At 45.9% G+C, this 12,488-nt stretch overlaps 1 protein-coding gene and 1 long non-coding RNA gene across 10 annotated transcripts in view; one reads left to right on the top strand and one right to left on the bottom strand.

Annotated features, from left to right (window-relative positions):
- LOC144763503 (uncharacterized) overlaps window positions 1-12,488 on the bottom strand; it is a 556,338-nt gene that overhangs the window by 409,905 nt on the left and 133,945 nt on the right. For 4 of the 9 annotated variants that reach the window (XM_078649147.1, XM_078649152.1, XM_078649148.1 and 1 more), the window contains 3 exons: window positions 4,840-4,911; window positions 2,973-3,062; window positions 2,260-2,331 (listed from right to left, as the gene is read on the bottom strand). The exons of 1 other annotated variant lie outside the window; for it this stretch is intronic. In XM_078649147.1, the coding sequence (XP_078505273.1) occupies window positions 2,260-2,331; window positions 2,973-3,062; window positions 4,840-4,911 (234 nt within the window). The remainder of the gene's footprint in view (window positions 1-2,259; window positions 2,332-2,972; window positions 3,063-4,839; window positions 4,912-12,488) is intronic. 4 more of the 9 variants (XM_078649151.1, XM_078649153.1, XM_078649155.1 and 1 more) reach the window with 2 other exon arrangements.
- The window catches only part of LOC144763504 (uncharacterized), a 179,277-nt gene that overhangs the window by 64,497 nt on the left and 102,292 nt on the right, over window positions 1-12,488 (top strand). The gene's annotated exons all lie outside the window — the stretch shown is intronic.

Here is a 12,488-nt window from a genome sequence, read left to right as displayed (position 1 = left end):
AGGATGTGGAAGCATTGCACATGATAGAAAAACCAATGCTTTTGACGCCTTTGAGGTGGCCAAGATCAAATGTATGACATTTCAGGGAGTTTCTGATTATTATGGCAACTCCACCTCCTCGTCCACTCCGCCTGTCCAGTCTAAATATGACATAGCCGGGCAGGAGAGCGACCGACAGGTCAGGGTTGCTGCAGTCATTGAGCCACGTTTCGGTTATAAAGAGGAAGTCTAAATTATGGTCGAGGATTAATTCCTTGATGTCCTGACTATGACTACCCATAGACCATGCGTTAATAAGCCCCCCTTTAAAACTAGATAGGATTGAAGAAGTAATGTGTGTATGGGGCAGAACTTCGGATGTGAACAGTGGTGTAGTCCATGAACAGGTTCTACAGGAGAATGGGCCCCATATCTGTACCATAGGGATGACGCACAAACACTTACTTTGAAAATTAAGCTCTCGAGGGTACTCGCTTGATAACCAGTATTCAGGGTGTTTTGGACGGCATGGCCAGCGCCAGTCGCGATCTTGGCGCAGATGGGCTTGCCTTTGGTGCGCCTTCAGCGCGCCGCTGGCGCGCCCGCTGCGCTTTCGCCACATCCGTGCCTAAATAGGAGACAGGAAGTGGAGGGGAGGAGCCAGAAATCACAAACACTCCTGACAACTAGAGTGCTAATCTTCAGGCGGGTCAGGATAACGTTCCTAGCACCGCGTTAGCGCTCTAGTGATGTTTACCCAAGAGGCAGAACGAGGGAAACAAATGGTACAAAGAGTGCAAATGCGCAATTTTAAAAATATATTTCCTGAAGGTTGCTCCAGTCGAAATACTAAAGGAAACAGATTAAAATCCCAGATGCAGTTGTCACAGAGTTACAAACATTAAAATCAAAAGCACGCCAGAAGACTCACGCTACAATCGGAGTGCTCGCCACGTCCGTGCCTAAATAGGAGACAGAAAGTGGAGGGGGGAGCCAGAAATCACAAACACCCCTGACAACTAGAGCGCTAATCTTCAGGTGGGTCAAGATAACGTTCCTGGCACCGCGTTAGTGCTCTAGTGATGTTGACCCCAGAGGCAGAACGAGGGAAACAAATGGTACAAAGAGTGCAAATGCGCAATTTAAAAAATATATTTCCTGAAGGTTGCTCCAGTCGAAATACTAAAGGAAACAGATTAAAATCCCAGATGCAGTTGTCACAGAGTTACAAACATTAAAATCAATAGCATGCCAGAAGACTCACGCTACAAAACGTGTAGTTCCATGTGTAATGTCAGCTTTGGGTGCAAAGCTTCAACAATGGAATGAGCTTCTTCTCTGGTACTTCAATGCAATCTTGATTCTCGAGCTTCCTACCAAACTAGTCCCTGACACATTTCTGGTCTGTCAATACCATGTCCTGGTCTTATCATTAAGGAGTACAAAGATTAAAATGTAGTCAGTAGATCTTGGTAAGAGTGATGGTAGAGTTTGGTGGCTCTGGCAGAGGCATCAAATTAACTGCAGCTATTTCTAAACGTTGTATTCCAGATCTTGTATCATAAAAGGCATCATAATTGTCTTAGACTTGTTTGTAAAATATATGTAAAGGACGCCATATTTCTACTTGCGAATGACATTAAGACGTGTGCTACCATTAAATATGCATTTACAAAGCCAGGGAAAGTCCTATTTACTTTTGCACAGTTGAAGTTTGTACAAGCCATCAGTCTGGGTCTACTTCATTAAGAGAAAGTTTGCTCTCTGGTGGTGATGAGATAAACAGTTTCAAAGGTTTGCTTGGAATTGATAATTTATCCAGAAGATTGTGGTGTCTTTTATATTTAGAGTGTGAATGGCTAGTTCAGCTGGTAATGTTGGAATCAAAAAAGAAAGAAATAGCAGTGATTCACATAAAATCTTCCTCATACATTTTGGCTATGAGTATATGGTAGTATTGCATAAACTACGCTATCTTGAGAAATGTACATTGTAAATCGTCATCTATTTAAAGAATCAATTAGTAGCCTGTATTAACCTTGATAAAACAGCATTCATTTGTAGTTAAAAAACTTCAGTAGGCAGTAAGATAAGACAATGTATGATAGAACAGATTGTGTAGTTAGCTATAGAGAGAGACAGGTGGCAAGAAATGACTGGTTTTGTCGACTACACATTCATAGAAACCAAAAGATTAAATGTTCTGAGGGACAGGAAATGCTCAAACACATGGGGAAGGAAATGCTCAAACACATGGTGGCCTTTGGTGCCCCGTCTTACCCTTTCGCCAGAATAGGACGGGAGGATTCGGCTCTCGCTCATTATTGTGTCTGCCGCGAACCACTGGGGATGCTGTAGAGGTAAAAATTGCATTAGGCAAAACATACTTTAAGGCCCAGTTTCACTTTCCACACCAAACTCCCCTTCCATGACCACAATGAAAGGCTCTCGTCAAACGTTTCAGTGGCACCCAAGTTTAAGTAGGAACATTGATCACACAGAGTTTGTTGCCAGCAACCTAGTTTCTAGTAACTCATGTGAAGTAGGCAGGAGATGACAATATTATTTAGCTGTAAAGTCATATCTTTAGCCATGGTACCCTTAACCCCTTCGACGCTCATGACGAGCTGGGCTCGTCATGCAGTAGCCTCCCAGCACGCTCATGACGAGCCCAGCTCGTCATGAATAATGGGTTTTTGCATATTCCAGCACAGGGGCGGAACTCATCGAGCACCGATGTGGTTAAGGGTTTAAAGGCTTTAAAGAACTCCAGTGTCAGAGCAGTGTATTTGGTTAGTTTGCCTATTGCCTGGTTGGTGAGAAATGCTAAGAACAGCTTTGGTTAGAGGCTGGTCAGGTTAGTTATAGATTGAGAGCAGGGTGTGGGAAATAACATTTATAGTGGGTCCAATGTTAGAGAACATGCATGGAGGGCACCTGAAATACCCAAATACCTGGCTCCTATACCTCCATTAAAATACTTTTTCACTTACGCATACTCTTCCAGACATACGATGTGGGATTCTCAAAATCAATGGAAAACTCCTCTGTCCCATGCGGTGTCTTGAAAGGCATACAGGAAGCTGTAAGGAATCCAAAAATGACTTCAGCAAAGATTAAGGTCAACTCCAGCCTCCACTAATGAGGCTCACGTTCCTGCTCCGCTCGCAACTTTGTATTTGAGGATATTAAATTATTAATGTTGTTCTACCATTTTATCACAAAAACATGCTTGAATATATATGTATTATGTATATATCATCAAGTTATACACACACAGACACATACATATATGTATATATAAATATAATATATACATTTATATATAGATATATTTTGAAATATATTTATATATGCGTGGTTACATGCGGGTACAGCAGCTAGCCAAATATTCACTCAGTATGGCCCTTTCTTTTGGGCTGTGTATCCCTCTGTTCAAAATACATCTTTCGAAAACTTCCCTGGGAAATAATAAAAGTCCACATAAACCTTTTTAGTTTAGCAGGTTTTGATGAGTCGAAGCACACTGAATTTCATATCAGGTGTTTTCTTGCACCTGAATGTGTATTCAGAATGTGTGAAGCTGGAACAGTCACTAAAGTCTTCTGAATATGATAATCTAAGAGTTTTCAAAAGACTACAGACTAGATACACATTGCGTGGTGTGCGCATATGTGTTTTTTCTTGATATTTCCCTAGCATTCCTGTAAGACCTTGGTAGTCCAGCGACATCTTATGAAGCTTGCAGGATTTCACAAGCTCCTCGAATGACTGGGCCTAAGTCAGCAGAGCTGGAGGAGGCTTCTTATGTACCAAGGAATAGTTATCATCCATTAAAAGTTACTCTGGCAGAGTAGTTCCATGTGTAATGTCAGCTTTGGGTGCAAAGCTTCAACAATGGAATGAGCTTCTTCTCTGGTACTTCAATGCAATCTTGATTCTCAAGCTTCCTACCAAACTAGTCCCTGACACATTTCTGGTCTGTCAATACCATGTCCAGGTCTTATCATTAAGGAGTACAAAGATTAAAATGTAGTCAGTAGATCTTGGTAAGAGTGGTGGTAGAGTTTGGTGGCTCTGGCAGAGGGCATCGAATTAACTGCAGATATTTCTGAAAACTTTGTATTCCAAATCTTGTATCATAAAAGATATCATAATTCTCTTAGACTTGTTTGTAAAATTTATGTAAAGGACGCCATATTTCTACTTGCGAATGACATTAAGATGTGTGCTGCCATTAAATATGCATTTACAAAGCCAGGGGAAGTCCTATTTACTTTTGCACAGTTGAAGTTTGTACAAGCCATCAGCCTGGGTCTACTTCATTAAGAGAAAGTTTGCTTTCTGGTGGTGATGAGATAAACAGTTTCAAAGGTTTGCTTGGAATTTATAATTTATCCAGAAGATTGTGGTGTCTTTTATATTGAGAGTGTGAATGGCTAGTTCAGCTGGTAATGTTGGAATCAAAAAAGAAAGAAATAGCAGTGATTCACATAAAATCTTCCTCATACATTTTGGCTATGAGTATATGGTAGTATTGCATAAACTACGCTATCTTGAGAAATGTACATTGTAAATAGTCATCTATTTAAAGAATCAAATAGTAGCCTGTATTAACCTTGATGAAACAGCATTCATTTGAAGTTAACAAACTTCAGTGGGCAGTAAGATAAGACAATGTATGATAGAGCCGATTGTGTAGTTATTTATAGAGAGAGACAGGTGGCAAGAAATGACTGGTTTTGTCGACTACACATTCATAGAAACCAAAAGATTAAATGTTCTGAGGCACAGGAAATGCTCAAACACATGGGGAAGGAAATGCTCAAACACATGGTGGCCTTTGGTGCCCCGTCTTACCCTTTCGCCAGAATAAGGCGGGAGGATTCGGCTCTCGCTCATTATTGTGTCTGCCGGGAACCACTGGGGCTGCTGTAGAGGTAAAAATTGCATTAGGCAAAACATACTTTAAGGCCCAGTTTCACTTTCCACACCAAACTCCCCTTCCATGACCACAATGAAAGACTCTCATCAAACGTTTCAGTGGCACCCAAGTTTAAGTAGGAACATTGATCACACAGAGTTTGTTGCCAGCAACCTAGTTTCTAGTAAATCATGTGAAGTAGGAGATGACAATATTATTTAGCTGTAAAGTCATATCTTTAGCCATGGTACCCTTAAGGGTTTAAAGGCTTTAAAGAACTCCAGTGTCAGAGCAGTGTATTTGGTTAGTTTGCCTATTGCCTGGTTGGGGAGAAATGCTAAGAACAGCTTTGTTTAGAGGCTGGTCAGGTTAGTTATAGATTGAGAGCAGGGTGTGGGAAATAACATTTATAGTGGCTTTAAAGAACTCCAGTGTCAGAGCAGTGTGTTTGGTTAGTTTGCCTATAGTCTGCATGAAGTATTTTTCTGGAAGACAAATAATACACACAAATATGTTTAAAGAGAAATAACAGCAATAATGCATGTCCAGCTTGTTAGCATGTAAGGGAGTGGACAAGTTCATAGCCAATGGAAAGAGATGGATCCTAGTAAACTATACTAATTCAAAACAACAAACGTAAACTTATAAGATTAATGAAAGTTACATAATTTTGCAGAAAAAGGTGAGGATTATCGTTACATGTGCAATTGAGGTTTTCCTAAACATCAGCCTGCCTATGCAGTGTGTGCTTTTTATTGGTACTACACTCATACATCCCTATTCTTTTTTGTAATTGCACTCTGATCTCACTGACCATATGCATGTGTTCACTAATGATGAAGAGTGTCCTAAGAGTTCTCATCTAGAACTGATTGTAAGGTATTATCCACTATTGCCAACTGCAATGTGTGTTATGATTAGTTAATACCATGTGCTCAGAGCATAACCCATTAATTGACTACCATGTATGTGAGGGGATATGACAAGAAGAACAGGCAATTAAGAGCTTTTACTACTGAGCATGTGGAGAATACATCTATTAGCACCCCTATAGGAAGGCCAAAAAAGCCAATTGCAACTGCTGGCTTCCAGACCTTCAATGAACCTGGAAAACAGGCAAATAAGAATACTTAGTGTGATCATTCTACTGCCTTGGACTAGCTGAGCCAGTTTCACGATTCCAGAGATCATTCTAATAAGTATATTAATCAAGAAATGGCCATACTTTGGAGCAATAGCTGAATATGAAAATCTTGAGAATTTGATACCACGCATAGAAAATGTATTTTTGGTAAGTTTAATTTCTAAGAACTCTCTTTCGCTGATTATACTAAGGAATAAAAACAACCAGCATTCATACAGGGTGCACAAAAAGCTCTACTTCTATGTTCCTCAAGTTAGCTAGACATAGATTCCCTTCAAATGTGTTGCCATGAACAACAGGCATTTACTCCATTCTGCCTCTCAGCATCAATCAATCAGTAGATTTGTATAGCACTTCTTGTCACGCGTGAAGGTATACAGGCGATGGCAGGGTCCAGTTGATTAGCCAAACATCTAGGTCTGGGAACTCTGAAAGAGATGGGGATGTATGGAGCTAAAGGGGTAGCTCATTCCATGTTTTTGTTCCTAGGTAGGAGAAGGAACGACCTCTGCATCTGCTACGTCAGATGCAGGGGTGAAGGTTAGAGACGGAAGTGGAGCGGAGATGCATGGTGGGCTGATGTAAGTGCAGTCGATGGTTAAAGTAGGCAAGTCCGCAGTTATGTAGGACCTTGATTGCTTGGGCCAGGAGCTTTTCTGTACAGGGAGACAGTTAATTTCCCTGAGGTAGGGGGTGATGTGAATTAGTCTAGGGAGTTCCAGGGCGAGTCTGGCTGCTGTGTTCTATATTGTCTGTAGTCGGTTCGTAGGTGTGGTCAGTGGAGGTCTGAGTTAAGAGGGCCACCAAGATGCGTCCAAGGGAGAGCTTTTGTTTCTGAAGTGCGGTACCTCTGTCTTGTCTGTGTTGAGTTTCAGGCACTTGTCCCTCATCCAGTTAGCAATTTCTGTAATGCAGATGATTTTCTTTGGTTCGAAGGTGAGGGTAGACTGACTTTTCGCATTCTTCTGGTGAGGAGAGGCGATCCATCTGAGAGCAGCTCCTTGGATGCCTCTGTTGTGCAGCCTTGTGATGAGTGTGGGGTGGGAGCCGTATCATAGGTTGCCAAGAGGTCTATGAGGATCAGAGCCACAGTCTCACCGCAGTCGTTTAGGTCTTGGATGTCATCGGTAGCCGCCATGAGGACTGTCTTGGTGTTGTGGTTGCTGTGGAATCCAGATTGAGAGGAATCGAGTAGGGGGTTCTGTTCCAGTTGTGAGGAGAGTTATTGGTTGATGACTTTTTCTAATACTTTGGCCGGGAATGGGAGCAGGGAGATCGGTTGTCAGTTCTGGAATTCACTGGGATCTGCTAATGGTTTCTCTAATAGGGGGTTGACTTTTGCCTGTTTCCAGTCTTTGAGGAAGGTGGTTGCTATTGAGATGTTGAACAAGGCAATGAGAAGGTGGCTGATTTCATTACAAGCCCGGATGCTACCATTATGCAATAACCTTTTTTTGCAGCCCCAACATTCAGCCCTTTAAAGAACATTAATACATCATAAAGCAATAGAATGTCCAGACAATGTGCATGTCCAGAGTCATCATCCTCTTTTATTTGCTGCTTCATTACAGATAAGTACTGCTGTGATTTTGTCCTTGGTAGGTGGCTCCCCACACCGCACAGCACTGCCTGTGTGCCCTTGCCCTTGCTGTCTGGGATTCGAGGCCCTCCCTGCTCTTGCCCCTGTTTCTGGTATTTTTATTTTCATTGTAAATTTTATTTTTTGTCAGCTCACTGTGTGTTTTTGCCCTTGTGCCCCCTTCCCAGCTGTTGCATTACTGTGTCCCTTTTCCTTTCGGTATCCCCGCCGTTCTTCTCCCAGTTCCTGCCACTGCGTCCCCTGCGGCCCCGCCCCCCTATTCCCCATTCGCCCGCTCCCAGCTGCTCCTCCCTTCCACCTCTCCTTCTTATGGCGGCCGCGTTCAGCGGGCATGCCGCTGGCGCGCCAAAGGCAAGCCCATCTGCGCCTGTCCACGCCTGGACCGCGCCCAGCACCAGAACCCCTGGCCCCGTGAGTCCCAACACCGCTACGACGCCAACCCCCTCCAAGCACTCAACACCGGACAAGAACTCACACACTGCCTGGCCACCCCAAAGCGCATCCAAGGACCCTTCTCCTGCCGGAACTGCAGTTTCACCAGCACACGACCCGTCAACCCACCCACCAGGAAAGAACCCAACTACCTCAGATGCATTCTTCTCAACACCCGCTCCGCCCGCAAACACGCTGTACTCTAGGACCTTCTCGACTCAACCTCCCCAGACGTCCCCTTCCTGACGGAGACCTGGCTGAACCCCTCCTCGGCACCCGACATCGCCATAGCCATCCTAGAAGGCTATAAGATCTCCCGCAGAGACCGCACCAACGGAGTAGGAGGAGGAATCACCATCGTCCACAGGAACACCCTCAGAGTGTCGACGAGCACTGACGACACCCTAAACATCGCTGAACACCTACACTTCCAGATCCACACTAGCTCCAACACCACCCTCAGAGGAACCCTCATCTACAAACCCCCTGGACTCCGACCACAGTTCAGCGACTCCATCGCCGACTTCACCAGATCACACGCGCTCGCCTCCATGGACTACATCCTCCTTGAGGACATGAATTTCTACCTCGAGAACAACGACAACAACTCCACCACCCTGATCGACAACCTAGCCAACCTCGGACTCAAACAACTCATCACTACACCCACTCACTCTGCCGGCCACACACTTGACCCCATCTTCTCCACAAGCCCCCACGTCTCCTTCAACCACACCACCGAACTCCACTGGACCGGCCATCGCTGCATCCACTTCACCTTCCGGAAGCCCACCACGCACCACCGCATTCAACTGATGCCTCGCCGCTGCTGGAACAAAGTCAACGAAGACCAGCTAACCACCACTCTTGCCCAAAGCCCATCCACTGACCCCACCGACGCCGACATCGCCGCCCACATTCTCAGACAGTGGATCGACGACTGGCCCAACACCCTCGCCCCGGTGAAGAAATCCTCCAAAATCACACCAGCAAGAAAGCCAGCTGGTTCACTGAAGACCTCCAGGCCTCCAAGCAAACCTGCCGAAAGCTGGAGAAGAAGTGGCTCCGTGAACGAACACCGGACAGCTACGCAGTCCACAAGAACGCCACCCGCAGACACCATCACCTCATCATATCTGCCAAAAGGGCCTCCTTCAAAGACTGCCTAGACAACAACTCACACAACAGCAAAGAGCTCTTCAACATCGTGAAGGAACTCTCCAACCCCAGCTCCAGCACCAACGATATCCCACCTTCGCAAAACCTGTGCGACTCGCTCGCCACCTTCTTCCATCGCAAGATCGCAGACATCCACGACAGCTTCAACGCCATGACTGCCCAGACAACCACCGAGACCGCCGCCCCCATGACCACAATTCGCAACAATCGCCTGCTCTCCTGGACCAACGTCAACGACGACGACACCATCAAGATCATAAACACTGTCCACTCCGGATCTCCGTCAGACCCATGCCCACACCACATCTTCAACAAAGCCAGCACTGCCATCGCATCAACATCTCCTTCGAGACAGCAACCACGGCCCTCATCCTCCTGGACCTGTCAGCCGCCTTCGAAATGGTCTGCCACCGCATACTACAAACACGCCTCCCCCCTTCCGCTCCAAAGCCACCGAGATCATCTGCGGCGTACCCCAGGACTCATACCTCAGCCCTACGCTGTTAAACATCTACATGGCACCGCTCACCCACGTCGTCCGACTGCACGACCTCAACATCATCTCCACGCCGACAAGACCCAGCTGATCCTCTCCATCACCAAGGACTCCCACACCGCCAAAACCAACCTCCAAGAAGGAATGAAGGCCGTTGCCGAATAGATGAGGAACAGCCGACTGAAGCTGAACTCGGACAAGATGTAGGTCCTCCTCCTCGGATCCACCCCTTCAGCCTGGAACGACTCCTGGTGGCCAACCGCATTGGGAACAGCTCCAACACCCACCACCACGCACTCAACCTGGGGGTCATCCTCGACTCCACCCTCTCCATGACCAAGCAGGTCAACGCCGTCTCTTCCTCCTGCTTCAACTCCCTCTGCATGCTTCGTAAGGTCTACAAGTGGATCCACGCTGAAAAGAGAAGAACGGTCACCCAGGCCCTCATCAGCAGCAGGTTGGACTAGGGAAACGCCCTCTACGCAGGAGCCTCGGCCAAACTCCTGAAACGGCTCAAATGCATCCAGAAAGCCTCTGCACGCCTGGTCCTCGACATCCCTCCCCGCAGCCACATCACAACCCACCCGAGAGACCTGCACTGGCTCCCTGTCAAAAAAAGGATAACCTTCAAGCTCCTCACCCACGCACACAAGGCACTCCACAACACCGGACCAGCGTACCTCAACAGCCGACTCAGCTTCTACACCGCCAGCTCCGCTCCGCTGACCTCGCCCTTGCCACAGTACCCCGCATCCGAAGAGCAACCTCAGGTGGCAAATCATTCTCCCACCTTGCCGCCACGACTTGGAACACCCTACGCACCTACCTACGGCAGACCCAAGCCCTGCTGACCTTCAGAAGACTCCTCAAGACCTGGCTTTTCGAGCAGTAGCAGCATTCCCCAGCGCCTTGAGACCGTCACGGGTAAATAGTGCACTTTACAAATGCCATGATTGATTGATTGTTGCTATATATTGATTGCTGTTAAAGATCATATCTAGTCTTTAGTCATAGCTTGGGACTGCCCTTCGATTTTATAGTTTAGCCTGGTAAGATTTTAGAGAATTTAGTTTAACCTCTGTGTAATATTGTGTCAGTAGTTGCTTGACTTGTGTCAATACCTGCCTGAAAGACCGCTGGTCATTTGGCTGAGTATATTCGTGTAACACGAGGGCACAGCACGCAAATCCGGCCTCTTGGTCCCTGATCGGCTTCTTCGCCAATAGTCAGACTGCTTCTATTTCAGTGCCGGTTTTCGAGCTGTAATACCACTTGCTCCTCAGTGTGATCACTGGCCCACAGCTATCTCACACCTTCACTTTTTCCTGCTTTTCCCTGCTTTTCCAGAAGCTTCTGGTCTGTGATCGAGTAAGTATTTGAACGTAAAAGATTACTAGAAAACCTCAATTGGAGATTTCAGGCAGGTTGCCTGGCAGTGTTGGTGGAGGCCAAGTGCAACTCTTACAACCTAAGATCTAAGCTATTCTGGACTGGGAGGGTCCAACAACCTCGAACAAAGTCAAGGCATTCCTTGGCTTGACTGTGTATTATAGGAGGTTTGGGAATGGGTATGGATTCATTTTGGCACCACTCACAGAACTCACCTCCTAGAAAATTCCCCAGAAAGTAACCTCAACAGTTAGCTGTCAAAAGGTTTTTGACACCCTGAAAGAGGCAATGTGCTCAGCACCAATTCTCAAAACTCCAGACTACACCAAGCAGTGCATTGTGCAGACTGATGCCTCTGCTATGGATATGGCAAAGCACGGTGTGGTTTGGTGCAGTTCGACTACCTACTTTGTGGTAAATAAATAAATAATACCGGATCTATTTTTGAATGAATGAATGAATAACAGATAGCTCAATAAAATAAGAGTCAAGATTCGAGGTAGTAGGAGTTTCTGCAGGTTTATTACAGCATAAGGACAGGATCAGGACAACCTGCATAGGATGACCCAGCAGCTGCTGGGGCTAGGTCTGGGATGAGCGCGCTAACTTTTAATAACAATACATTGACTTATATACATAGCGCAAACACATAGCATTACATTGCAGTAGGCGTAGCAGTGGGTGGAGCAGAAGGCGTGACGCGTAGCAGTCGCGAGAGATAACAGTAAAAGTAGGTGTAACTGGGAGTATACATAGACATGTGATACAAACGTAACAGAATATGTCATGAATGGGCGGAAACATAGGAGGGGGCTACCTAAGGAGCCGGGACCTCTAACCTAATGGTGCGCGAAAACTGGCAATGACGTGTTACTAGGAGAAGCTGGGGGCTACGAACTCTGTGCTAGGAGCAGAGACTAGAGTCTGGAGGGTCGGAGCGACATGTACCTAAACCCTATCTGGTATCTGATGTTTAGGGAACATGTTGATATAAACTAGAAGTCATGAAGGGAAAAGCTAACTTGACTCTAAGACTGGACCATGCATTATTCTACATGTAGTGCGTGATGAAGAATATTAAATGACCAGTAAATGCAGTATTTCTCTAACGTGGAGACGTGAAGGCTAGACAATGACGGAAACTATTGATGCAGTTCAGTAGCTTAGGAATGCAGAAGAGGAGGACTGAACTGATAGCTGGAACTATAACATACTTTTGGCAGACTCAGAGACAGAGCCGAGCTGCACCGGGCACTGCGAGGCAGGAAGTAAGTGAAGGGTCGAGGATACAGGTGGGGGCTGTATCGCTCCTCAGCGAGGCTTTCAGGAGACAGGAGCTGAATCC

The sequence above is a fragment of the Lissotriton helveticus genome, chromosome 6 (assembly GCF_964261635.1).
Source record: "Lissotriton helveticus chromosome 6, aLisHel1.1, whole genome shotgun sequence".
In the NCBI taxonomy this organism is placed as follows: domain Eukaryota; kingdom Metazoa; phylum Chordata; class Amphibia; order Caudata; family Salamandridae; genus Lissotriton; species Lissotriton helveticus.
Note: the sequence above shows the minus strand (reverse complement) of the source record. Positions and strands in the feature narration are given on the sequence as shown.